This window comes from Callospermophilus lateralis, chromosome 18 (genome assembly GCF_048772815.1).
Source record: "Callospermophilus lateralis isolate mCalLat2 chromosome 18, mCalLat2.hap1, whole genome shotgun sequence".
In the NCBI taxonomy this organism is placed as follows: Eukaryota; Metazoa; Chordata; class Mammalia; order Rodentia; family Sciuridae; genus Callospermophilus; species Callospermophilus lateralis.
In genome coordinates this window covers 11,170,891-11,198,274 of record NC_135322.1, presented here as the reverse complement: position 1 = coordinate 11,198,274, position 27,384 = coordinate 11,170,891, and the positions used below count along the sequence as shown (strand labels likewise).

The following is a 27,384-nucleotide window of genomic DNA, read 5'->3' as shown; positions in this document are numbered from 1 at the left end:
AACCATTGTCTCCACCTCTGCTGCTGCTGCTGGACTGCCGACTCCAGGCCAGGAACTGGGCCACGCAGCTTCCTGCCCAAGCCTTACAAGTGGTTGTGAAGCACTATCACCATGCTCCATTTCAAAATGAGAAAACTGAGGCCCGAGAGAACCGATTTGCCCGTTTGTGCCCAGATCTGCCTAATTAATTCCCCAGCCCGCGGGTCCCCGATGAGTGGAAGATCAGGGGCGATTTAGAGCTCGGATCTGTCCCAGTTACGGGTTCCAGTTTCAGCTCTGCCCCTGAGCAGCCGAGACCTTTTAGAAAACTGCTGAATCTGCCAGGTGCAGTGGCGCTCGCCTGTGACCCCGGCGCTTCGGGAGGCTGAGGCAGAAGGATCCCAAGTTCAAAGCCAGCCTCAGCAACTTAGCGAGGCCCGAAGCAACTCATGAGACCCTGTCTCTAAATAAAATATAGAAAAGGGCTGAGGGTGGGGCTCAGTCTTAAGCGCCCCCTGGGTTCAATCCGCGGTACCAAAAAAGGGAAAAAAGGAAATCGCCAAATCTCTCTGCGTGCCCGGATTTCCTCCCCTGGAAGATGGACGTCCTCGCAACGAAAGCGTCGTGGGACCCGCGCCCACCTCCAGGGCTGTCACGAGTTCCAGGTGGCTCACGCCTGCGCAGAGGACGCGCCTTCCCGCGGCAGGCGCCGGGCTCCGGAGAAGTGGGACGTCCCCTTCCGCAGCTGGCGCCTCGGGTGGGGCGGTGCCTAGGGCATTCCGACGCTGGGCTCGTCCCAGTCGCTACCTCCGACGTCCGCGAAGGAGCAGCCAGAGTCCAACCCGCAGATCGCAGCGGCGCTCTGGGCCTGCGACACCCAGGAACCAACATGGTCTCACCCCTGGCTCTGCTGGCGCTGCTGGCGCTGTCCTGGGCGACCTGGGGAGCCGGTGAGTGACCTCTGCGCCGCTCGCGGTCCCGGCCCAGCCCCCGCCCCGCTCCCGGCAGCTCTCTGCCTCTTGGGCCTCGGAAGGCTGCAGGCACCGACCCTCTGCCACACAACCTCCTCCGCCCCGGGGCTGGAAGGAATAGGGACCCCCGCAGGACCCCGCCTCTGAGCCGCCCTGACAGGGGCCCGGTGGAGTTTAGAGATTCCCGAAACCGGAGTCCGACTCCGGGAAAAGAGGATGACTCACGGCGGTGACCTCCGGCTCGCGATCGCCACGCCCGGGCCAGCCCGCGGCCAGGACCACCGAGAGGGCTGACCTGGGAGACGGCGGCACCGGCGCTGGCCCCGGGACCCTGGCCCGTCAGGGATCCATTCCTTCCTAGGACCAGGGCATTCTCTCCGCACTGGTTTATTGAGCACCTGCTGTGCGTCGGGGCGGGCGCCGCAGCTCTCAGTCAGTCCGCTCGGGCTCAGAGCTCCGCGGCTGGGATTGACACCTGCGTGGCCGTGGGAAAGTGCACTTGCTGCGTGGTGGCCGCGGGGGCGGGGGGGACCTTCCCTTGCAAGGCGGGTTTTGCGAGGATCTCGCGGCCCGCCCAGCGCCAGGATGGTCTGGGTGCAGGGTGGAGCCCACCGACCCGCTCCCAGCCCAGGCTCTGCTAACCCCAGGAAGTGACTTCACCCTCCCAGCCCGGCTTTCCCCCTCTTAAAGGGACGAAAATTCTAGTGTGTATCACACAGGGCTCTGGAGAGGGTTGGAGGAAACTTCAGCAGAGTCCACCTCGCCCAATTTCATCCCCCACAACAGTCCTGCCAGGGAGGAGAGTCACTGACCCAGAGCTGCCCAGCAGCAAGTCAAGGGCAGAGTCGCATCCGTCCCAGACCCCTTCAGTCACTGGGGGAAAAAATGCCTGAGATAATCTTTTTTTTTTTTTTTTTTTTTTTTTTTTTTGAGACAGTCTGGCCTTCATGGACATGATCTTGCTTCATTTCATTGATATGTTTCTTCTGTGCCTGGTGGGGGTCGTTGAGGGGTGTTAATCTGACGTTATCTTGCCTTGAATTGCTGTGAGGTTCCAGAAGCTTCTGGGGTGCAGGTTGCTCTGGGGGAAGATGCTACTGTGCTATTGAAATCTATTTTGGGGGGGAAGGTTGTTACCAGGGATTGAACCCAGGGGCATTTAACTACTGAACCACATCCCCAGCCCTTTTTTTGTACTTGATTTAGAGTCAGTCTCACTGAGTTGCTTAGGGCTTCCCTAAGTTGTTGAGGCTGACTTTGAACTTGTGATCCTCCTGCCTCAGCCTTCTGAGCCACCGGTGTGTGCCACCTGCCTGGAGAGATTATCACCTTCTAAAGAGCAAAGGTTTATTTTGGCTCACAGTTCTGGGAGTTTCAATCTCTGATTAATTGGTTTTGGGCTCGTGACAAGGAGCCTGTAGTGGAGCTAAACTCGTGCCAGGATGGGAAAGAGGAAAAAAGAGACCAAAGTCCCACCATGGCCTTCAAGGGCACACCCCCAATGACCTAAAGCCCTCCCACTAAGCCTCACCTCTTAAGGGGTCCCAGCTTTGACCACATGGACCTTTGAGGGAGCCCTGAGATCCAAACGATAGCATCCATTTTACAGATGAGGAAACTGAGGCTCAGAGGCCTGAAACCACCTGCACAAGGCCCCACAGCTGTGCACGTCCGGGCTGGAGCTCCCGCAGGCCCCTCCTGTTCCCTTGCCTCCTGTCCCCTCCTGCTCCCCCAGGCCTCTGAGCCAGGCACTGACCTTATTATTATTAAGAAGAATCCCTAGCGTTACGTTTACTAATGTCGGCAAGGGCCAGCACAAGCTGAGGACCTACTGTGTGCTGGGCTGGCACAGAGAAGATTTTCCTATAGGATCTGGCGCCTTACTCAGACAGCCCAGGTTCCAATTCCCGCTGGCCCCGGGGTGACAGGGAGCAGACCTCTGGGCCAGTGTCCCCATTTATAAACATGCTCTTGGTTTCCCTGCAGGAACTGGGACTGTCGTGGTCCAGGCGCCTGCTCAGGTGAGCGGCCTCCTGAACGGCTCTCTGTTACTGCCCTGCCACCTGCTGCAGCCTCTGGAGCCCAATGCGCAGGTGACCCAGGTGACGTGGATGCGGCAAGACTCAGAAGGAGGCCTCCACAAAGTGGCGGTCCGCCACCCGACGCGGGGCCCCAGCCTGGCGGAGCCGGAGCGGATCGGGTTCGCGAGCGCGGATCTGCTGGACGCCTCGCTCAGGGTGTCCGAGCTGCGCGCCGAGGACCAGGCCAACTACTCCTGCCAGTTCGCCACCTTCCCCATGGGCAGCGGGATCGCGTGGACCTGGCTCCGGGTGCTCGGTGAGCCGAGGGGACCCGAGGCCGGCGGCGAGGTGGAGCGGGGACCCTGCAGGGACTGATCTTGGGGACTGGGAGGAAAATGCAAAACTCCTGTAAACAGCGCCACACTCAGAAAGGTGTCCTGGGGTCGCCCGAGTTTAGCCAGGTGAAGCTCTGCAAGGGGACGCTTGGGGACTTGTCCCCGCTCCTGGGAGCTCCTCACTAGATGTCAGCCGTGGCTCCCGAGTTTAGAGAAGAAGGAAAAGTTGAAACTGAGACAGTTGGGAGGCAGCGACCGCCAGTCCCGCAGGGGACCGCTGGTTGCTCACCACCCCCCCCCCCACTGCAGGTGGGGCCCTGGGGACGGTTTCCTGAGGGAGGTGGGAGGGTGGGGGGTTGACTAGTTTTCCTCTTGGAACTTGAACAGAGGTCCCCACGCCCCAGTTTTTCCCAGCCCTTCCAATGAGTCACTCACGAAATTTTCATCACCTGCTTGGAACGTGCCCTGCAGACAATAGCCTGGGGTCCCCCAGGCTGGGTTCCTGGGATTCCGAGTGTTAGATTTAGGCCGGGGGTGAAACTGAATCCATGAGTCACCCAAGGAAAAAATCTTCAGTGAGTAATGACCCAGGTAGTGACAGGAAGGGACCCAGGGAAGCCCCGGGCTAGGGAATCACCACAACAGCCCTTCAGATCCCGTCAACAGGGTTCTGGAATCAGGCGCACCTTGCCAGGAAGCCCAGCTGGGTGACCCTGGGTGGGTCACTTCCCCTCTGGACTTTCAGGGCTCAGGCGTCCTCCTCTGCAACATCTTCCTCAGATGTCCTCTCTGGGTCCCCCATCCCACTGCGGATCATCACTGTCTGGGGAACATCTGTCTGTACCCCAGGAGGGCAGGGCAGGGTGGCCTTGGTCATTACCACCCACCACTGAGCATTTATGTGCCAAGAGCTTTGCCTGCCCGCCTTCTCATTCCCTGTGACCCTTAGTTATCCCCAGTGGACAAATAAAGGCCACCGAGCTGCTCGGGGCAGAGCTGGGATCTGACTGGACCATCCTGGATCCTTAAATAGACACCGGCTGCTGCTGAGGGGTTTGGGAATGACCTCAGGCAGGAGGTGACCCGCCCTGTTGCTTCTCCCCCCAGCCAAGCCCCGGAACACAGCAGAGGCCCAGGAGGTCCCGCTGAGGCCGTCCACCGGGGAACCTGTGCCCGTGGCCCGCTGCAGCTCCAAAGGGGGGCGCCCACCCGCCAAAGTCACCTGGTCCCCGTTCCTGAATGGCTCAGCCAACAGCACCGTGGAGCCAGGACCCCAGCCCGGCACCTACACCGTCGTCAGCGTCTTCACGCTGGTGCCCTCCGGCCGGGCAGATGGCAGGAACGTCACCTGCAGGGTGGAGCACGAGAGCCAGGAGGAGCCTGCCCTGCTGCCGGTGACCCTCGCTGTGCCCTGTGAGTGTGCCCACGTGTGATCAAGGGCAAAGTCTCCATCGTCACATCGGCCCCACTGAGCCATGACAGCACCGCCCCGAGACAGCCACTGCCCACACTGACGCCCCACCCAGTCTACATGACTCCCTTCAGCACGGTCCACACTGCCCCACACCTTGCCTACAACCTGCTTCCTTGGGCAACTGTCTACACTGACCTTCCCCACGTGTCCACACGGCTGCCCCCTTGACTATACCCGTGCCTGTCCATTTTCTTTCTTTCTTTTTTTGGTACCAGCGATGCTCTACCATTGAGCTACACCCCCTGCCCTTTATATTTTTTTTATTTTGAGACAAGGTCTCTCTCAATTGCTTAGGGCCTCACCAAGTTGCTGAGGCTGGCCTCAAACTTGCAATCCTCCTGCCCCAGCCTCCCAAGCCGCTGGGATTACAGGAATGCACCACCATGCCCAGCCCTCCTTATCCATTTTCTACCCAGCTTCCCGTTGTCTACACTGACCTCTGACATGGTCTATACCAATGCTGCTGAGCCACCGGCTCCCCTGGGTTGGATCAGTTTGCCCTGAGTTTTTCACACAGGCTCCCTGAGCAGCATTGAGATGATTCTTTCAGTGTAGCCTACGCTGCCCTCTGCCCAGTGCTGTCTACACTGCCTGCTCCCTGGGCTGCCCAACCCCCTGCATTGCCACACGGCTTCCTTGTGTTCTGAGCTCACAGCCCCCACAGCCCGGGTCTCCTACACAGGGTCACTTCCTCTACCCCCCCAGTGTCGACGTCATGGACACCCCAAAAATGTGTCCACACGGGCAGCCCCATCCAATGGCAGGAGGGCACAAGCTACTATATGACTTCAAAGTTTGGAGTAGCCACCTCTTTAAAAGAAAAAAAAAATGGTCCTGGGGACTGAACAGGGCTCCCCACGACTGAGCCACGCCCCAGGCCTGTTTATTTTTTATTTTAAATTGCCCAGGATGGCCTTGAACTTGCATCCTTTCTGCCTTAGCCTCCCAAAGTAGCTGGACCATGGGGGGCCCCAGTGACATTTCTGGACTGACGCAGGCTCAGCCAGGACTCTGTCTGCAGGACTTGTCAGAACCTTGAACAGGCTCCCGTGGGCTTCAGGTGTCCGGGAGGCTTCTGCTCCCAGGACACCCAGGGCAGGCGGGGACGTGTCCCGAGAATGTTGGCAGGGAGCTGGGCCCCGAAGCCCCCTCCACTACCCCCCTGACAGGGCCACCCCCGCTCTGCCCTCGGAAGGGGTCCCCCGCCCTGGAGTCCCCCCACAGGCCTCTCCACCTTGGGCAGCTCCGCACCCCACGGAGGCCTTCTCCTGCCGGGAGGGGACACAGTGCACCTTCACACCCCAGGAAAGCGCCCGACTCAGCCTGTGTCCATCTCCCCCAGACCCCCCCGAGGTCACCATCTCTGGCTATGACGGCAACTGGTACGTGGGCCAAGATAAGGTCACCCTGAACTGTGAGGGACGCAGCAACCCAGAGCCCACAGACTACGCCTGGAACACGTGAGTCAAGTGGACCGAGACCTGGGTCTGGGGGAGGGGCTGGGCCTGGACCCCAAACCAAAGCTAAGCCAAAGAAAAATCAACCACAGTCCAGAGTCCGTGTCTGGCTCCTCACTCAGTCCCACCAACCCCTGGGCAGTGCCACTTCCCTATCACCCTGTGAAGCCACGTAGTCACCCCCACAGGCTGCGTGAGAGAGTTGAGGCCCCCAGCCATAAGCTTCCCCAAAGTCGCACCAAGGTTGAGATGGAAGGAAGAGGCAGAGGGGCTCATTCCTGTCGACCCAGTGACTCAGGAGGCTGAGGCAGGAGGATCGCACTTGTGAGGTCGGCCTCGGCCACTGAGCAAGACCCTGTCTCAAAATAAAATAAAGGGAAGAAAGAAACAAAAAGAAAAGAAAAGGGTATGATTAATTTCTTTTTTTCATTTTGGCGCTGGGGGTGAATCAGGGCCTCAAAGGTGCTAAGCAAATGATCTTCCACTGAGCTACACCCCCAGCCCCATAAATTGCTTTACATTGTTGTTATTGAGCCCATTTCTCCAGACAATATTTAGGAGTGAAAAGAAGAAAATAGTGCCTATAGTCATGCGAAGGCAGTCACCTCCAGAAGTATCTGCTATTACCTTTTGTTATTTATCCTTCCTCTCTTTTTCTCTGTTTCTAAACAAAAGCTGGCTTTCCGTTGCTTGCGTGATTTTGAAACTTCCTGTTCTCTGAACACCTTTCCGTGCCAAAGCACGTAGTTCCACAACCCCATTTTCCCAAACATCTTTATTAGGGGATTTTTCAAACATACAGTCATAAAAATTTCCCAGTCAACACTCCAAAGTCCACCCAGTGGATTCTCTCGCTGACACCGTCCTGCAGGTCTTATCCCAGGTCTGCCCACCAGCCCACCCCCAGCCACCCGCCAGCCCTTTCTGTCCTTGTATTTCAAAGCACCTCAGTCCCTTTTGGAATCTTGCTGGGATTCCATCCCAGGGCCTGCCATTATGATCAATTAGACCCTAAGGTGGGACCTGGGGATCATTCTCCATGGTCCACTGTGCAGATGTCATGGTAGTGCCTGTACTAAGCCACCCACTTTGGCAAAAAAGTCACAGATATTTACCAATTATCAGTGGGAAAACTGTCATCAGGATTTTCTTTCTGTCTTTTGTTCTGGGGATTGAACTCGGGGGCATTTAACCACTGAGCCACCTCCCCAGCCTTGTTGGGTTTTTTGTTTGTTATTGTTTTTATTTTAGAGACAGAGTTTCACTGAGTAGCTGAGTTGCTTAGGGCCTCACTAAGTCGCTGAGGCTGGCTTTGAACTTGGGATCCTCCTGCCTCAGCCTCCCAAGCCACTGGGATTATAGGAATGCGCCACCACGCCTGGCCAAGGATCTTCAGCTGGCTGTGTCAGATGCCACCTTTGGCATCCTGGCTCCAGGCACCACAATTCGGAGTCTCAAATCTGATGGCTAGATTTATATCCAGCTCTGCAGAGCCCCAAACGTCACCTCCTCCACCTCTGTCCATTAAACCAAGGTGCTCCGCTATTTCCTGTGTTCGGGGCCATGGGCCAACCTACTGCAGTAAATAAGACGGAGCAGCTTTCGTCCCCTTGTGGGGCCACCGAGGGAGGGGAAGTAGGCAGGATGGAGTCGGAAAGCACATAGCAGATCCGATATTGATAAATGTCGTGACAAAGATAAAACAGAGGAGGGGGATGGAAAAGAGGGGGATGGTTGCAGTTGAAATGGGGTGGCCGAGGACGTTGTTGTGGAGGTGACATCTGGGCAGAGGCCTGAAGGAGGTGAGGGTGAGGTACCTGGAAGAGCATTCCAGGCAGAGGAACGGTGTATGCAAACACGTTTCTGCCCCTGGGCCTGCATCTGCAAAGGGCAACCAGGAGGCCACCGTGGATAGATGTGGATAGACGCAGGAGCAATGGGAAGGCTCATAGATAGTGTGGGCAGACGGCTGGGGTGGGAGGGCGCAGGTCACCAGGGTGGCAGGGACCAGCCAGGGCAGGGTTCTGAATCCAGGAGGGGAAGGAGCTGAGGTCGAGCTCGCTGGCGCCCTCTGGTGGTCACTTGGGGAACTGACAGGCGAAAGCAGAAACTGGAGGGTCCAGGACTGGACCAGGGTGGTGGCCATGGGGGCCCCAGGAGCGCGTGGATTCTGGACAGGTTTTGAAGGTGGGGCAACAGGATTTGCCGGTGTTGGATGTGGGTGTGAGAGGAGGAGAAGAGCTCCGGGACTCCAGAGTTGCTCTCGACCTGTGTCATAGATGGCGTGATGGTGTCCATGTCCCTGGCGCACACTGCGTGCTGGGTGGCAGTATCCCTAGGACTCCAGCAGAGCCACGTCCTTACCCATCTGTCTCCCCCAGGACCACAGGTTCCCTGCCATCCTTTGCTGTGGCCCAGGGCACCCAGCTCCTGATCTCCACCAACCAAGCGATCAACATGACCTTCATCTGCAGCGTCACCAACGCCCTAGGGACAAGTCAGAAGGAACAGACCATCCTAGTCAAAGGTGAGGCGCTCCTTGGAGACCTTCAGCCCCAGGATGCTCTGACGCCAGGCTTCCTCTGAGCCCTCTCATGAGAGGACCAGCAGGGTCAGCTTTACTTTTTCTTTTTCTTTTTTGGGCACCAGGGATTGAATCCAGGGGCACTTAACCCAGAGCCCCATCCCCAGCCCTTTTGATTTTTTATTTTGAGACAGGGTCTCACTAAGTTACTTAGGGCCTCGCTAAGTTGGGGAGGCTGGCCTCAAACTAGTGATCCTCCTGCCTCAACCTCCCAGGCTGTTGGGATTACCGGGGTGCACCCCCACACCTAGCTAGTGGACCTGCTATGTGCCACCAGACCATAGTGCAGCCACCTGGACGCGCTCCCTCCACCCACCCAGGCTGGGCCAGTTGTGCGATGCCTCTTCCCCCAGGCACTTAGAAAAGCCTTTCTAAGTAGTTGGGGAAGAACTGCATCCATCGCAATTGACAGAGAAAAGCATGACTCAAAATAATCCGAGCAAAAAGAAGTAGAAGACTTTATTGAGAATTTGCTTTCAAGTGCAGTTGGATCTTGGCGCCCCAGCTATGGAGCCCAGGAAGTTTCCTGTCCTCTCACATCTCCGTTCCTTTCTGCTCTTCGGTTCTGTCCTAGGGAATCCAGCTGGTGCTCAGCAGCTAGAAGAGCTCGCCCCCACCTGTATACCCGGGGGAAGACAGCCCTGAGAGCTCTAAACCAAAACCCCAGGCTCTCATTGGCCCAGCCCAGGTCCCAGCCCGCCTACATGAGCCAATCACAGCAGCCAGGGAGCTTGGGACGTTCCCATTGGCCAGGGCTGAGTCCAAGTCCGCCTGAGCCACACCCACTGGGCGGGGCAGAGTGGCCCGCGGGCTCTGGAGGGACGCGCGCTGGGCTGGGGATCGCCCCAGAAGCTCCCTCACCTAAGGCCTGTTTCCTTCCTGCCAGACCCAGAGGGGCCTCACCCGAGCACCGGCGCCATCGTCGGCATCGTTGTCGCCGTCGCCGTCTTCATCCTCATCGTCGTAGGGATCCTTTATTTCAAGCAGCACAGGGGCCGTGGTGAGTCCTCTCCTCTTGGGCACACCCCCACCTGCCTGCCGTGAACCAGCACCCCCAGTCACCATAGTTGCACGCCCACTGTGTGCTGGGCGTGGTGCTCACCGCGTGCACCTCTCCCTGCATCACCATGGAGTGTCCCCCATTTTAGAGACAAGGACCCAAGATCAGGGAGTCTCCGTCCTTAGTTCATCGAGTCATTTTACAAATATTTAGGGAGGGGGACAGTCATGTAAGGCCTCGAAGGCCACCGCAAGGACTTTGGCTTTTAGTCCGGGTGACACGGGAGCCCCTGCCAGAGTGATGGAGGGTGGGGTGACACGCCCCCACCAGCTTTTCTCTGCCTTGCCCAGGAGTGACCCCAGGGGGAGGTGGCAGGAACTGGCCCCCTTGATGCTCGGCTCTCAAAGGCCAGTGCCTCTGCACCGCAGGGACTTTGTCCAGGCTGTCCCCTGCCTGGAACCCCCTCCCCCCTCCTCCTGTGAAGCGCTTCTGCGGATTCTATTGTCACAAGGCTGAGTTCGCTGAGCACTTTCTAGGGACTAAGGGTTCTGACACAGGAGCTCAGTGAATATGCACAACCATCCAGAAAAGAGGGTGCCACCGTGAGCCCTGTGTGACAGAGGAGGGAGTGTTTGCTGTGACAGGAGAAGTCTCCTGTCAGCGGTCACACATCGAGGCAGGACTCCTGGGAGGAAGCGTTTCCCTGGGGGGAGGGGGGAATCTGGGGGTCCCCCTGGCCACACCTCCAGGAAGCCCTCCATCACCCCACCACCACCACCACCCCCCCGCAGAGTGCACCAAGGTCTGCTCCCAGAGTGCACCAAGGTCTGCTCTGGAGCCTTCCGGTCACCACCGGGTGGGTACGTGTCTCTATGAGCCCAGGAGGGCACAGTGGGAGTGTCAGGGCCACAGCTGTGTCCCCAGCACCACCCGGCACTTAGGGAAGGGTTTCCTGAGTGCAGGGGCCAGTATCTGTGTGGGGGCCTCATGCCACACCATGTCGCCCAGCTCGCCCCCTCCGTGACCCAGGCCTGACAGGCACAGGGAGGGACAGTTATTTGGGCTTGTGGCTTCAGACTGTGGTTGCTCAGCCTTGTGGCTTTGGGCTGGTGGCAGCTCAACACGTCCTGGTGGGAGCCTAGGACAAAGGGAGCCCGGCCAGCTCATGGTGGCCAGGAAACAGAGAGCCAGGAAAGAGCCAGGGCCCAGCATCCCCTCAGAGGGCATGCCCCCCAGTGACCTAAGGTCCTCCCATGGGCCCACCATCCAGTCTCCCAGCACCTCCCATAGCTCCAGGGCTATGGTTAAGCCTGCAACACATTGTCCTTGAAGGTCATTCAAGGTCATAACCATGGCAATTGCCTCAATCTCACCATGAGCAAATGGTGTGCCTCAGTTTCCTAAACTGTAAAGTGGGAGTAGCCATCAGCATTTTAGCACAACATCGACCCACTGTAAGCTACGCCCGTGCTCTTGCTATTACGATCATCATCATCATCATAATTAAATTTCTACTAGAGCGGGAATTTTTGTGTCTTATGCACAGTTGAATTTCTAGCACCTTGAATGCCCCTGGCACAAGATAGTTACTGTCTGTTGAATAATAATACAATCTTCTGAATAAACCCCTGTTGGATAATGGAGGAAACTGAGGCACAGAAAGGTTAAGTCATTTGTCTAAAGTCACACAGATCCTAAAGAACAGAGATGGGATTTGAGTTCATGCAAATAAATTTTCATTTATTTTTTATAATCAAATTAATATCTGAACGACTAACTCCTTAAAGAGCACTTGACCATCCTTGTTTGATAAATGTGTACCCCACTAAGGGAAAGAGCACCCCCAGATCACTAGCAAAGGCAGGACTTTGAATTTCCAGGGCCCAGACACCCGCACAGGTCCCCTTCCCAGCCCCGCCCCCCAGCATTGTCCTTTCTTCCTGAAATTTTCCTCTTTCTCCAGATCGCGACCGACCCAGACCTTCGGAGAACGGGGTAAGTGTGGAGGTGCAGCTGAGGAGGGTTTGGGGGTCTGTGGGGACCACAGGTCAGTTGCTAGGCCTTTCTCCAGGAGGGGACACACATCTTTAGAGGCTCACAGAATGGCACTGGGGGCCTAGATCTTTCCTCCCATTGCCTCAAGCTGCAGGGGTCTCGGTAGAGTTTGAAGCCCCCTGCGACTCAGGTGGGGGCTGGGGATCGTCCCTGCAGCACTGCGCCCCCAGTGACTGTTCCTGGGAGCACTGGCCTGGCTTCCAGGGAGAGGGGAGAGGGCGGCGCGCTGCCCTTTGGCTCAAAGATGCCGCCTGTTGTCTGAAAGTGTCCGAGGCTAATGCCGAGCACCCCCTTCCAGGATGTCACCTACTCCCAGGTTCAGAGGGACGACCCCCTGGATGGACCAGCCCAAAGCACAAGGTGACAGTGTCAGCACTGAACAGAGGGACAGAACTGCTTAGGCCGGAGCCTCGCTGGCAGGACCCCACCGGATGGTGGAAGACCCCTGCAGCCGGCCAGGCCGGCCCCGCGCACACCTGCAGCCTGTCCCCTCACAGTGCCGTGGGCGGCTGCGAGTTGGGAGCCCCAGGGCCTCTTTCTGGGCTCCCCACTTGCAAGAAGAATCCACAGGCCTCCAAGAAACCGCTCGCCTCACTCAGGAGAGCCGCCAGCTCACGAGGACAGGTCACCGTCAGCCACGAGGACAGCACCGAGCAGGTCTGGGGGAGCCAGGGGGGCTCCTCCTCCTGCCTCTCCCGGGGACGCCCAGGGTCAGCACTGAATGCCCCCAGCACTGATGTGGCCTCTACCCAGGGAAGCTCACCAGCGACCCGAGGGTCCCGACTTTGATTTGTTTTTATTGTTGTGATTGTTGTTTTTGAACTGGGATTGAACCCAGGGACACTTAAACACTGAGCCACGTCCCCGGCCCTTTTTTATATTTTATTGAGAGACAGGGCCTCGCTGAGTTGCTTAAGCCTAAGTTGCTGAGGCTGGCTTTGAACTCGGGATCCTCCTGCCTCAGCCTCCTGAGCCATTGGGGTTACAGGAGTGCACCACCCGCGTGTCCTGGCTTTTTATTGGGGTCAGCACATGGACGCTGCTGGCCTTCTGTGCGGCTGACCCTGCTCTAGCATCTCGGTAGGTCAAACCAGTACCGTGTGGCCCGAGGGCCCCGCTGTAGCTCACGCCATTACTGGAAACCCCCCTCCCGGAGTGGCCCAGGCCCTTAGGCAAACTGACAGGCAGGATGTTCCAGGGGTTCAGAGGTGACCTTGCAGGGGCCGGGGACAAAGGCCAGCTCTCTCCTTGGGCAGGGTTAATCTTTTACTGCACAGAGGACACCGAATGTGCCACCTGCCAGAGAAGGTGGGCCTCTGGCACTGAACTTCCAAACGTCTGTGTCAGCTGGATCTCTATGGTGACAAGTAGCAGCCCTGAGCCTGGTCACCAAAGAGAACCAGACTGCCCAGGGTTGTACGAGGACGTGGAGTGGCAAGTGACAAGTGCGAGCCTGTGGGGGGCTCTCAGCCACCACCCAGGTCCCAGGACAGCATCTGCAGCCGCGCCAGGATTCCCGGGAGGTGACCTTTAGCAAGGTCAGACCCTGTGCCCAGCAGCTATGCCACCCCGGACACTGCGAAACTTATTATTTTTGACTTCTGTAGAGGGTCACGTGCCTCCATCTCACTAGCTCCTTATTATTTTTACGTGGTGCTGAGTGTGGAACCCGGTGCTCACACGTCAAGAGACTTGGGACTTTTAAAGTTGACTGTGAAAGGCCTGTGGGAGGCGGGGGTGTTGCTCAGGGCTAGGGGACAGCCTGAGGCCAGCGCACCCGCGGCCCTGGGATGGAATCCCAGCACCACAAAAAAGAAAAACCCCTAGGATCCGAGTCTGTGGGAGGAAATGCAGCAGGGTTCGGAGTCCCTCCAGAGACCGAGCAGAGAAGGGTCGGGGAGAAGGGACAGGAGTGAGGGACCAGGCCGAGGTCCACACCGCTGCAGAGTCGAGGGAAGGGTTGATTTCCGTATATTTATTTATTTAAGTAGAATTTATTTAATAAATAAATAAAATTTATTTAAATAAACAAAATTTATTTAAATAAACCCTTAGTTTATTTAACTGTGTGCCCAGGATTTTTTTTTTAATTGTTGTTTAGTTGTGACTGGACACAGTACCTTTATTTCGTATTCATCTTGACATGGTGCTGGGCGTCGACCCCAGGGCCTCGCACGTGCTAGGCGAGTGCTCTACTGCAGAGCCAGAGCCCAGCCCAGGGGGCTTTCCTTTAACTTATTTTTTATATTTGTTCTTTTTAGTTAGACCTGAGTGTGTTTGACATATCGTACACACAGGGAGCGTAGCTTCCCCTTCTCGTGGATTTCACTGGACATGTTCACATATGAACTTGGGAAAGTGATGTCCGGTTCATTCTACTGGCATTTGCATTCCCATCCCCCTCCCCTTCATTCCCCTTTGTCTTCTCCAGCAAACTTCTGTTCTTCCCCAACACATCTATTGTGAATTAGCATATGCCTATCGGAGAGAATATTCAGCCTTTGGTTTCTGGGGACTGGCTTATTTCCCTTAGCACGATAGTCTCCAGTTCCATGCATTTACCAGCAAATGCCATGATTTCATTAATCTTCATGGCCGAGTAATATTACATTATATATATTCCGCATTTTCTGTACCCATTATCTGTGTTGAAGGGCACCGAGGCTGGTTCCATAGCTTAGCTATTGTGAATGGAGCTGCTAAGAACATTGATGTGAATATGTCACTGTGATGTGCTGATTTTAAGTCCTTTGGGTATATGCCGAGGAGTGGGATAGCTGGGTCAAATGGAGATTGAACTTCTTTTAAAAGAAGTTTGTATGTGTGTGTTTTAGCACAAATGTATGTGTTTTAGCACAATTTTTGTAAAAATAATAAAAATTTGTTACAGAAAAAAAAATTTTTTCCTAAAAAAAAAATTTTTATAAAAGGACAAAGTGACCTGGGAATTCCACTCCCAGGAATGTAACCCCCAAAGAATTGAAAACAGGCACTTGAACACATATCTGTATGTGGAGGTTCACACCAGCACTGCCACAATAGGAAACGTGGTGTGCCCAGACAAGGGATGTTCTTCAACCGTAAAAACAGAACCAAGCCCCAAGGCATTACACTAAGTGCAAGAAGCTGGCCACCAAAGCCCCCTGTTGCATGTATGACATTTGCAGAAAGGGCGGCATCCACAAGGACAGCCAGAGTGTTGTGGAGGGCTGGGAAGGAGGAAACTGGGAGCAAACTGGGGTCGAGGTTTCCTTCTGAGGTGATGAACATGTCCTGGGTGCAGATGGTGGTGATAGGTGTGCAACATCGTGAATGTACTAACGCCATAAGTTTTCAATGGTCAGAATGGGAAAATGTATGCATTTTAGCATAATTTTGGTAAAAATAATAAAAGTTTGTTACAGAAAAAAAAAATTTCCTAGTTCTTCACTTACTGGCAGAATTTTCAGGAATACATCAAAGCTTTGAAGTGAAGGATGGACGTATATGTGAGGGCAGCCAGCACAGTGGGGCCCACCTGTAATCCCAACGACTCAGGAGGCTGAGGCAGAAGGCTCACAGGTTGAAGGCCAGCCTCAGCCACTTCGCCAAACCCTAAGCAACTTAGGGAGACCCTAAATTTTGAAAACGTAAATAAAAATTAAATGGGCTGAAGATGTGCTTAGTGGTAAAGCACCCTGATTCAATCCCCAGTATCAATAGCAACTCCCCCGGCCCCACCCCACCCCACCCCTCCTCTGTAGGCTGATATTTAAAACAAGGAGCTGGATTTTCCTGCTCTACTCCAGGAACCCTGGTTTCTCAGCCCTGCTTCTCTGCGGTTCATTCTGTTTTCCTCCAAATGTTGCCATCAGCCTCAGGTTGATGCCAACACGGAGGGGCCACCTCCACCCAGTCTCAGACCCAGAGGAGCAGCCCATCCCCTCGGCCGAATCTCTGCAGCATCCCTCCCATCTCATTGGCCAGCTCCCACACCGCCCAACCAATCCCAAGCCAGAAGAATGGGCCACCCGGAGGCTGGGACCAATGGGGTCCGCCCTCTGAGGCTGGGAGGAGCCTGGAGGAAGGAAGGCTGTTGGTCTCCACTGCCTCTTGGAAGCTGCTTGGAAGACGTTTGAATTTTATTTTCTTCTTTTTGAGTTAATGACTAATAAATGTTTTATAATAAACCTAATCTGTGTTTTAATAGTTGAAAATGAATCAGGAGAGGGAGGAAGGGGGAGAGGAAGGGGGAGAGGGAGAGGGAGGAGGGGATAGAGAGGGGAGGGAAGAAAGAGAAGGAGAGGGAGGGGAGGGGGACAGGAGAGGAAGGGGAGGGGACAGGAGGGGGAGAGGGAGGGGGAGGAGGGGATAGAGAGGGGAGGGGGAGAGGGGGAGGGAAGGGGGAGAGGAGGGGAGGGGGAGGGGGAGAGGGAGGGGGAGGAGGGGATAGAGAGGGGAGGGGGAGAGGGGGAGGGGAGGGGGAGAGGGAGGGGGAGGAGGGGATAGAGAGGGGAGGGGGAGAGGGGGAGGGAAGGGGGAGAGGAGGGGAGGGGGAGGGGAGGGGAGGGGAAGGGGAGGGGGAGAAAGAGAAGAGAGAGAGAGAGAGGAGGGAGAGAAGAGGGAGAGAGAAAGCTGCTTCATCAACTGGAACATCCGGAATGGCTGGCCGTGCTTTAGGCCTGCCAAGAAGTAATTGCTGATTTGCGACAATCTGACAGGAGATCCCGAAACTACAGCAAGAAGGACTGGGCTGTTCTGACCTGGGTCACCACGGGGAACCCTCCCTGGCAGCCGGGAAGTGGGGATTGGAAACCCTGCAGGGAAGCCGCACCTGGCCTGGAGGGGGGGCGTGGGGACTAGGTCAGCAGTAAGTGACAGCCACCAAGGCCACCTGCGCACAGCCCCGGTTACTTACTCCTCTGAGCCCTCGGTGAAGGGCCCTGCGGATTCCCATCCTCCAGAGGAGGAAGCGGGGTTCAGGGGCGCAGCCAAGGTCTTGTTGGGTCACTCAGCGAGAGACCAAGCGCCCGGGGTTGGAGGGCAGGTGGACTGGCTGCTGACCCAGAGGCGCTGGTGCTCTGAAGCTGTGGCCCGAGCTGAGGCTTCCTGGGGTTCCACAGGAAGCTGGGCATCCCGTCTTGACCGCCAGGACATGGGTGGCTGGAGTTCTTGACCTTTGTGACCAAGGACATGGGCAGAAATGTCACCACAGCTAGCTCACAGGCGCGGAACAAAGGCAGTAAAGCACTTGAGGCCGTTATCTTTATGTATATATTGGTTTTTCCTTGAGGTGGGCACAATGCTCTATTTATTTCATCTTTATTTGGTGCTGAGGTTGGACCCAGTGCCTCCCGTAGGCCAGCGCTCTACCTCCAGCCCCAGCCCTTGTGGATGTTATCTTGACCTGATGTCACCACGGGCAGCAGGAGATCTAGATGACAGCGTTCCCCTCCCTGAGCGCTGTAGTTCTAAGAACCTACGAGTTACAGTTTAGACTGCAGTAAATTTGCCCAGCAATTACGTGACACAGCTGCACCCCTACAGAGTCCAGAAAGTTCCAAGTAGAAGAAGGGACCCTTCAAAGACACCTGTAGCATCTCTGGCCTTCAAAGCCTCCAACAGGGGCGTTACATTTTAAGAGGAGTCCTCAGACTCCTAGAGACGGTGGGGACCCTGGGGAGCTGGGCTCCCTGGAGAAAGGCTACAGGAGGGGACAGGAGCCAGCCCCTTCCCCAGGCCTTGGCTCTTCATCGTGATGCTGTCATGATTTCATTTTGTAACCAGGTCTGGCCTCAAACTTGGGATCCTCCTGCCTCAGCCTCCCCAGTTGCTGGGACCACAGGTGTGCGCCACCACACCCAGCACTCATTTTTTAATACATTTTAAAATGTACATTGAAATACATGAAGTATGTTAAGCTACGGATACATTTTAAATGGCTATTTAATTTTTTTTTTTTGATATTTTAAGTGGCTATTTAAACTTATATTGAACTAGCCGATGTGGCTAATCGCTACAATCTCAGCACAACCCGGGACCTTCCAGCGCCCAGGCTGTGTCCCAAAACCAGATGCAGTTGATCCCTCAGGCTCCCCCAGCCTGGCAAGCTCCTCCCTCACCCGGGACTTTGCAGCCCCCACAGGGCACCTGGGAGGCTGGCCCAGCCCTGTCCACACCTCAGCCCTCCCCACACATTTCTATTCCTATTCCAGGTCTCCTCCGGGAAGCCTCCTGCCCCTCAGGCTAAGTGGGGTGTCCCCTGGGGCTCTCTGGGGTCTGGTCTGCTGCAGCTGAGGATGGATACAGGACCGTCCCAATCACTGTGTCACAAGCACCACCCAGCACAGGACTGGGTGAAACGCCGAGCACTTCAGAGTGAGCAGGCGCGGGTGGAATCCCACCTGGCCTCAAAGTGGATGGAGTCTCGGTTTCCTCATCTGTGATGTGAGGTGGTTTCTGGATGGGGTCTTCTGCAGGGGGATGGCTGCCCTGGCGGCTGCTGGGACCGGGGCTCTGGTGACGGCTGTCACTGCTGACAGTCACTTTGAGTGGGAAGAAGAGGCTGGAGGGCGGGGAGGAGTCCAGGAGGCCCCAGGAAGCTCCTGTCACCCTGGGAAACTGGTCCAACCAGTGCCTGGCTCCCATCTCAGGCACCGGAGCTCAGGAGGCTGTGGAGGGGACGCTGGGGCTCGGCCGGCCTCAGGACTTCTGGGCACCCGGGAGTCCCACAGAGTCCCTTCAGACAGCAGGCCCAGCCCTCTGGCCTCCTGGGGTCCTGCCTGTGGCCTTTGGCATCTCCACAGGACACCGGGGGACTGTTCTCATGGGGACTCGGAGCTGCTTCCCAAAGGGCCTGCTGCTCTCAGGTGAGGAGGGAGCCGGCTGGGAGGGTGGCCCTCGGCCCAGGGCTGGGTGTCTTCTAGGAAGGAAGATGAAATCATTAGAGTAACGTCCCTTCCCAGGTTGTCTGTAGAACATTCTAGAGCCGTGGGGGCAGGAAGGGGTTGGTGTTTGATTCCCTGCTGTACCCCTTGTGACCAGGGGGAAATGTCCGGGATGTTGACACGTCACCTGGGGTGGGCCACAGATCCTGTGAGTGTCACACTGGAAGGAGTGGTGCCATAAATGAACTCGGGGATCCTGGTGACACCGTACCTCAGGGCAGGAAGCCTCCTGGGCCCACGGGGACACCACTCATGATGCCAGCCCTGTTCCCAGTGCCCCGCGCTCGGGCTCTGCCCCCACATGAAGATCGGTGGGGGGGGAATGACAGGGTCCCTCCCCGCGCCCCAACCTCGGGTCTCCCCTCCTTCCCGCAGCCTGCATCCTGGCCCTCTGGCCACCCCACGGCTCCCGGGCAACCCTCCGTATCCAGAAGATTCCAGAACAGCCTCAAAAGAACCAGGACCTTCTGCTGTCCCTCCAGGGTGTCCCCGGCAGCTTCCAGGACTTCACCTGGTACCGGGGGGCGGAGGCCCACGGGGGGACGATGCTCTTCACCTACATCCCTGGGCTGCAGCGGCCCCAGCGGGACGGCAGCGCCCTGGGACAGCGCGACGTCGTGGGCTTCCCCAACGGCTCCATGCTGCTGCGTCGCGCCCGGCCGTCGGACAGCGGCACCTACCAGGTGGCCGTGGCCATCAACCCCGCCTGGACCATGAGGGCCAAGACCGAGGTCCGGGTGGCCGGTGAGTGAGGGAAGCTGAGCGCCGCCATTCCCAGGCCCCACACAGACCCGCTCCCTGGGTTCTCTCGTCCATCCACACACACTGATTGAGCACCTACTGAATGCCAGGCCTTGCAGATGTCATTAAGTTTTCAAGCGCTTTAACTAAAGCGCCCCCAGAGTGTCTGCCTGTGACAGACCCCACGGAAGGCACCTTCTCAGTGACGCCACGTGCAGGGGTCAATCAAACCTCGATTGAGCACCTCCTGTATGCCTGAGGAAGACACTGCATCTCTCCTTCCTCGTGTGCACGGGTCAAGGTGTGCTGACACTCAGGCAAAGCACAGGGACAGGGCAGGGGACAGCAGCACTGGCCAGCTGAGTGCTGCCCTCAGCGCGTTCCCCGGAGCACAGTTTCTCGCCCTCCCCCTCCAGGTGCTTCCCACGACCCGATGACCTGGAGCCCCGGAGGGTGCCATGGGCGAGTCAGCGTCCCACCCCGGGTCCCTGGTCACCACGTGGCTTCCTGGTCGTGACCCTCCAAAAGGTCTCCAGGGGAAATCTCACCCTGCTTAAGGGTCACTGCCCCACGGTGACTTGATTCTACCTTAAACCAAGAGGCAGAGCCACTGTTGTGTCTGTTACAGGTGGGGAAACTGAGGCACGGAGAAGCTATGACTCACTGAGGAAGACGAAACGGGACAGAGTGACGTGGGGAAGGTCATCGGGGAGGCCAGACGAGGGGGGCTGAGGAGAGAGGGGTGATGGCCGGGAGGTCATGTCCCCCAGATTCATACGCTGGGACCGTAACCCAGGTGTCGGCATTGGAAGGGGGACCTAGCCGGGTGTGGTGGCCACGCCTGTCATCCCAGTGGCCTGGGAGGCTGAGGCAGGAGGATCGCGAGTTCAAAGCCAGATTCAGCAGCTCAGTGAGACCCTGTCTCTAAATAAAGTACAAGAACCATGGACGGGGCTCCACGGTCCAGTGCCCCGGGTTCAATCCCCAGGACAAAAAAAAGGTGGTGCCTCTGGCATTTTGTCCCTGCTGTTTGGTGACGGTGGGGAGGGACCAAGGACCTTGTACCCGCCGGCAAGTACTGACTGTACCACTGAGCTGTGTCCCCAGAGCAAAAGGCGGGTCACTGGGAGGTGATGAAGCCAGAAGACAGAGCCTCTGCAGATGAGGCCAGGCCCTTTCTAGAAGAGACCCTGGAGAGCGGCTCAGCCCCTGTCCCGTGAGGGCCCAGCAGGAAGTCAGCCTCCCTGACGGAGCCCAACCATGCTAGCCCATGACCGTGGACTCCCAACCTCCAGAGCCGTGAGAATCACACCCCATGGTTTCCAAGGCACCTGGTGTACGCTGTGCAGTTCCAGCGCTTTAATGAGCCAGGACAGGAGGGAACCCGCACAGAGGCCCTGGCAGAGGGAGCAGCAGGTGCCAAGGCCCTGGGGCTGGTCCGGCTTGGTGTATAGTCAGAGCGCAGAGAGCAGACGCAGAGGCTCCAAAGGGTGAGCGAGGCGGGTTTGGAGGCCAGGCGGGGACACACGGCCAGGCTCGAAGGCCACTGGGGGCATTCGCTGAGAAGCCACTAGCAGGTTTTAAACAGGGATGTGATCTGATTCGCGGTGTGACCTGACCCTCGAGTGCAGCGGGGGCTGGATTTCTGCTCTGCTCGGTGGGGAATTGAGACGCCGGTGACTTCAGGACATCAGAGTCTGGGTTCCCATGCGCACCGGGTCGCTCAGCTGCTCACATTCCCATCCTTCAGCACACGCTCCCCAAGGGCCTCCTCTGTGCCCGCCTGGGCTGAGCGGTGCTGAGGACACAGTAGTGACAGGCAGCCTGGCCCTGCCCTCCCAGGGCTCCTGTCCAATAGGGAATACAGATGGTACCTGGGTCTCAGCTTACAAAAATACAACATTAGGAACAGTCGCAGCACTGAGAAATCATACAGGAGTTACCAGGTCGTAAACAGGGGACCCACGGGGCATCGGGAAGTTGCCCTCAAAAGTGACCTTTCAACAGGCTTCATGGAAGTTCTAAGAAGCTGGGGGAGGTGTTTGGACAGAAGGCTCAGCCTGTGCAAAGGGCCTGTGGCAGGACATCATAGGGCCTGTGAGCTTAGCTGGCACGGCTGGGCAGGAGAGCAAGAAGGGCTTCGCAGGGCGGGTCCCTTCTGGGTCCATCTGGCTGGGAAAGCCCATGTCACATAACAGTTCCTGACTGTAAAGGAGGGTGGCAGAGCAAGTCGGCGGCAGGACTCGTGGCGTGGGAGATTCCCTGGGCCTAGGGCAGCCGCGGTGGGGGGCTGCTGTGGCTGCCCCCAGTTTACAGTTGAGGAAACTGAGGCAGACAGAGGGGAAGCCCAAAGTCCCTGGCCAGTAAGTGGCAGAAATGGGGCTCAGAAGCACGTACGGCTTGTGCCTGTCGTCCCCAAACCTGGTGGCACCTTCGGGCCTTCAATGCTGACAGGTTTCTCCAAACCCTGGGCCTGACCCAGGGCTGTCCATCAGCCCCGTCCTGTCTGGGCGCTTCCTGAACACTCGCCCTCCGCCTCCTCAGGGTGTGGCGCGTTGAGCCCATTTCACATAGAGGAAAACCAAGGCCGGGGTTGGAGAGACTCGCGTGGTCTCCCAGCTGGAGAAGGGGCAGCTGCTGCCCTTTCAGCCGTGGAACTAAACAAAGGTCCACCAAGCGGCAAAAGCCAAGGCCGTTTTATTCAGAGCTCACTCTGTATGGCCAGGGAGGCGGCCGCCATCCGTGGAGACTCGGCTGAGTCTCAAAGGCAGCAGAGCCCTGAGAAAAGGTCACGGTGGCCGAAGGGGACGATGGCTTCAGCTGCACCCCGTTCCCCTGGGGCATGAGCTCCCTGGAGAGCTCCCTCCCCAACAGCCTGTGGTCACCCAGCAGCCCCGTAAGGATACGTGCTTTTCTTTTGTTTTACAGAAGAGGAAACTGAGGTTCAGAGACGCCCTCAGCAGAGGCTTTAGGTCCTGATTAGTTAAATGACTTAGTCATTGTTGGAGAAAATCAAGGCAAAGGAGAATCACAATGACAATTCAGGTTGGGTGTCCCTTATCTGACCAGAAGTGTTTGGATTTGGGATGTGTTTGGATTTTGGAATTCTGACATAAACACAACTAGGTGTCTTGGGGGTGGGACTCAGGTCTAAACAGGAAACTCTTATGTTTCACTGGCACCTGATGTACACAGCCTGGGAGGGGGTTTCTGCACATTTTTTTTTTTTTTTTTTTGGTACCAGGGATTGAACTCAGGGGCACTCGGCCACAGAGCCACATCCCCAGCCCTATTTTGTGTTTTATTTAGAGACAGGGTCTCCCTGAGTTGTTTAGCGCCTTGCTTTTGCTGAGGCTGGCTTTGAACTCCTGATCCTCCTGCCTCAGCCTCCCAAGCCGCTGGGATTGCAGGTGTGCGCCCCCCGCCCCACCCAGCGCCCGGCTTTATGCAATTTTTCTGGGTGGAATTTTCCACTCGGGTTCTGTCGAGTCCAGGAGCTCCCAGTTTTGGAGCATCGGGGTGTAGATTTTCAGATTAGGGACATTCAGCCTGTGACAGTGACGTCAGAGCGGCCGGTGCACTTGCTGTGGCAGGCCCTGGTGTTGTCCCCGAGGTTGACAAGGGCCAGAGCAAGCCGAACCCGGAGGCTGGCTGGCGGGAGGGAGAGCCCTGGTGCTGCGGAAGCCTGGGCCGTGGGGTGCGGTGACCTTGATGCTGAGATGGCGGCTGCTGGAGACTTCCTGCCTGGCCCCACCCGCCTGAGTCACCCACAGAAGCCACTTTATCTGATCTTGCCACCTGCAGGATTCGCCAGAGTAGAAAGCTCTCGGCCGGGGCCACAGGCAGCCTCTGGGCCTGCAGAATGGGCTTAACTGAGCCGCCTTGCTGGGGACAATGGCCAGAGAGGCCTGGACACAGCCCAAACCTGGGCATGGGTGGCCCCCTGTCCTCTGTTACATTTTCAAATAGGTTTCAGACACTTTAAGTAGAAGAGGTTGAGAGAAATGAATAAATACACAAACTACGGATTAATCTGACCACACAAATACACACAAAGGACACAGTCTACACAGTGACCCCCCCCACTGAGCCTGAGGTCACTCACACCCACTTCAGGGCTCCCAGGGCCCCCCTCTTGGAGCTGCAGAGAGATCATCAAGTGCCCAGGGGGCCCGGGTAGGACCCCAGCACCATGAGCCCTCAGGCGAGTCGTTCCCCCTCTGTGCCTCGGTTTCCTCGTCTGTGGAACGACACAGAACCCACCTGGTTGGACAGCGGAGGCTGCAGTCTTACTCCTGCTCCCCAGAAGAAGAAACCGAGGCACAGAAAGGCTGAGTAATTTGCCCTAGGTCACACAGCCAGCAGGATTGAACCCCTGCATTCTGACCTCAGAGTCCACCTGCTTAGCTGCCAGAGGGCTGGGGACAACAGGCGTCCAGCTTGAGAGTAAGGCCTGGGAGGTCCCCAGGCTGGGGGTCAGGTGAGTGGGAGCCGGTAGACTCGGGGTCCAAGCCGGGAGGGCAGGTTCCAGAATCCTGCGCGTCCCCACATCTCCCGCAGAGCGCAGCCAGCGCCTCGGGCCTCTGAAGCTGGGGAGTGGGGGACACAGAGCGGGCAGCAGGGTGGGGACACCTCGGGAGGTCCATCTGGAGGACAGCAGGTCCCGGGAAGCGGAGGCCTCGAGGGGCGAGAGCAGGGACATCACTGTCCTCTCTCGTCCCCCAGAGAAGCCTCAGAAGCCCATGGACGCCGGGCTCCTGGCTGCCACCATCATCGGCTGTCTCTCCACCGGGCTCCTGCTGGCCGGCAGCCTGGCCTTCCTCCTGGTGACCCGAGGCTGCAGGGGCCCCAGGTGCGTCCCTGCTCCCCCGAGGGCAGGAGGGAGGGAGGACTGGGCGGCTCCTGGCTTCTCTCCACCCACCACCTAATGGGGCTCCCTCCCCGCACCCCAGGGCGACCACCTCAGGGAAGCCGGAGCTGGGCCCCCGCGGTGACCCCGGTAAGCTGCCACCTCCCTCCGCCGTCCTCCCCATCGGGCCTCCCTGGGGGCCAGGACTCAGCCCAGAGAATCCCAGGGCCCCCCCCAGCTGCTTCTCCTCCTTCTCGGTGGCGGTCCCTCCTGCCATCATGCGGGGGATCCTCATGGGGAACCCAAGGTCCCTCCCGGGATTCCTGGATCCAGCTCCTCTGCTCTGAAGCCCTCCGTGGCTCCCCAGTGCCCTTGGGGTGCACCAATGTTAGCGAATGAATGAGTCAGCGGAGGGACAGGCTGAGCTGCTGGGGCGCCATCACCAGCTGGTCCCCCTCCATCCTCTGCTTCAGGTGACAACAACGTGTACGAAGTGATGTCCTCTCCAGTCCTCCTGGCGACCCCACTCAGTAACACGGAGCCCACGAGCGCAGCCTCGGTGAGTCCCATCCCCGTGGCCTCCTAAAGCCCGGGCCCGGTTTCTTGTTAGTTTTTGGTATTGGGGACAGAGCCCAGAGGCACTTTGCCAGTGAGCCACACCCCCAGCCCTCTTTATTTTTTATTTACTTTTTAAATTTTGAGACAGGGTCTAGGTGACTTAGGGCCTCACTAAGTTGCTGAGGCTGGCCTCCAACTTGCCCTCCTCCTGCCTCAGCCTCCCAAGCTGCTGGGATGACAGGCGTCACCATAGTGCCTGAGCCCTAAAACCGGCTTCTAACAGGGCACCTCTCCTCCGAGTTGGCCACGGCGCCTGGGGCGCCTTGACACCCAGTTTAGCCTCCCCACCTCCTTATTTTAAAAATCATAAAGAAAAGACCCTGAGAGGAAGTAGTCCTTGCCCCTGGCACGTGTGAGAAACCCGCTCACCTGGCCAGGCGCAAAGAATGCACCAAGGGACACAGGTCTGCAAAGATCCAGGCTTTACTTTAAGGATGGTCTGGCAAGACCGGGTAGCTGGTGGTCAGGGACACACCGCTGGGCACGACTCGTGTTTTATCCCCTGGAGGGCAGGATCCCTCCAGTTCCTCGTGGGCTGAGTGCTCTGGCTGAGTGCTCCAGGCTCAGTGCTCCGGGCTCAGTGCTCTGGGATGAGTGCTGCGGGCTGAGTGCTCTGCACTGAGTGCTGCGGCCTCAGTGCTCCGGGCTCAGTGCTCTGGGATGAGTGCTCTGGCTGAGTGCTCTGGGCACAGTCATCCCCAACATTGCCTTGGTCTCCGTTTCCTGTTGGGTTGTTTAAAGAAGTGTCCCTTTAGTTGTCCCCACCTCCCTTTGTCTCTTGTCGCAGGAAAGTCCCTTGGATCCAGGGTCCTTTGGCACACACACAGTTCAGCTCTGCCAGTCGGTGGGGGCTTCCTTTCCTCCTCCTCCCTCCGGGGGGCTGTGAGCTTGCCCACGGGGCGTCACCTGCCACCAACCCTCCCCCTCTGGCCTTCCTTACACCCAGGTCACGTGACATTCAAAGGTGGACGCGTTTTATTCTGGAAACGGCCCAGTGGGCTCTCCTGGTCCCCGCCCGGGCGGGTGGCCTGGCTTCTTGTACCCTCCTGGACTTTCTAGGCGGGGACAGTCTCCCCTTCCACTGGGCCACAAATTACAAACTTAATGAAAAGAGAAACTTTAAAAATGAAGGCTGAGGCTCAAGGGCAGGTGCCGGGGACAGGAGCCGCGTGGCTGACCCACGGAACACAGGCCCCAGGGGCTTCCCAGCCAGAGGGGCGGCGGGGACTTGGGATCTGGGCCTGCGGAACCCCAAAGGTCCAAGGTCCCGGGGCGCCGAGGGGACCCAGCTCACCTGTGCCCTTTCCTCGCAGCCCCCGTCCCTGCCTCTACCCTTGAGGCCCGAGCCGGAGGCCCACCAGTACCAGGTGTGTGGGGACCCAGGCAACTAGGTCGGGGACGGTCCTCCCTCTGCCCACCCCCAGCTCCCCGGGACGCCCTGGGCAAGCCCCCTCCCCTCCTGGGCCTGGGGTCCCCTCCTCTGTAGAAGGGTCCATGTCCTGGGACTTTCATGGGCAGAACAAGGCCCAGAGAGGGATAAGGGATTGCCCGGAGTCACACAGCAGGTCAGGACGCCAGTCGAGACCAGTCCCTCATGTCCCCTCCCATGTGTCCTGTGTCCCAGTCTCCCTCTGAGTGACAGTCTGCTCTGTCCTGGGCTCCCTCCCTCGTCTCTCTCTCTCCACGCACCTCGGTTCCTCCCATCTCTGTCCCTCCCACCTCCTTTCCCAGCTCCCCTCACCTCGTCCTCCCTGTCCCCCCAGGACCTGCTGCACCCCGACTCCTCCCCCTACTGCCAGCTCGTGCCCAAGTCCTGAGTGAGTGGAGGGGACAAGGACTCGGCCACCCTCTGGGGACCTTGCACAGACGACGAGGCCTGGCAGGATGGCCCCCAGAGCTGGACAGGAAGTCGGCCCCAGACCCAGCACCCACCCCAGGCCCCTGGGAGGACCAGGCAGGTCCCCACCTGCCATCAACCTGCTCCTCCAACCACTGGCCTGGCCTCTGCCTGGGCGCCGGGCCCTCGCAGGGTGGGGTGGACAGGTGGCCTCATGGGCACCACCAGAGGGCTCCAACTGACCGCGGCCTCCAGTGACCCCTGGAGCCCCTCCCCCGGACGAGGCAGCTCCCACCCCCAGGTCCCCCCAGGGGGACACCTGGCCCAGGTGACAGACCTGGCACGTTACCTCGGTGCTGGAGCCCCGCCCTGCTCAGGCAGCTGGAGCCCCCTCAAAATTCCGCCTCCCCAAGCCTGCAGCCAGCTCCTGGCATCGCGCACCGTCTCACCGGTCCCTCGGGCAGCAGCTTCCCGCTCTGCCCCACCCACCGCAGGTGCAGAGTGGCCCCTTGACTTACTCAGCAGGAATGAGCCCTG

At 57.9% G+C, this 27,384-nt stretch overlaps 2 protein-coding genes across 2 annotated transcripts; both read left to right on the top strand.

Moving 5' to 3' along the window:
• Window positions 1-787: 787 nt before the first annotated feature.
• Pvr (PVR cell adhesion molecule) lies at window positions 788-15,943 on the top strand. The gene is made up of 8 exons (XM_076838937.2): window positions 788-929; window positions 2,937-3,287; window positions 4,414-4,719; window positions 6,123-6,240; window positions 8,619-8,764; window positions 9,708-9,821; window positions 11,785-11,816; window positions 12,175-15,943. The coding sequence occupies exons 1-8, from the start codon at window positions 869-871 to the stop codon at window positions 12,238-12,240; spliced, it is 1,194 nt and encodes a 397-aa protein (XP_076695052.2). The 5' UTR covers window positions 788-868; the 3' UTR covers window positions 12,241-15,943.
• A 2,738-nt stretch (window positions 15,944-18,681) lies between these two features.
• Window positions 18,682-26,827, top strand: Ceacam19 (CEA cell adhesion molecule 19). Its single transcript, XM_077105669.1, is given in 7 exon segments — window positions 18,682-18,724; window positions 19,178-19,546; window positions 24,269-24,408; window positions 24,410-24,542; window positions 24,866-24,951; window positions 26,324-26,377; window positions 26,774-26,827. Coding segments are annotated over 7 exon segments (879 nt in total).
• Window positions 26,828-27,384: the final 557 nt, after the last annotated feature.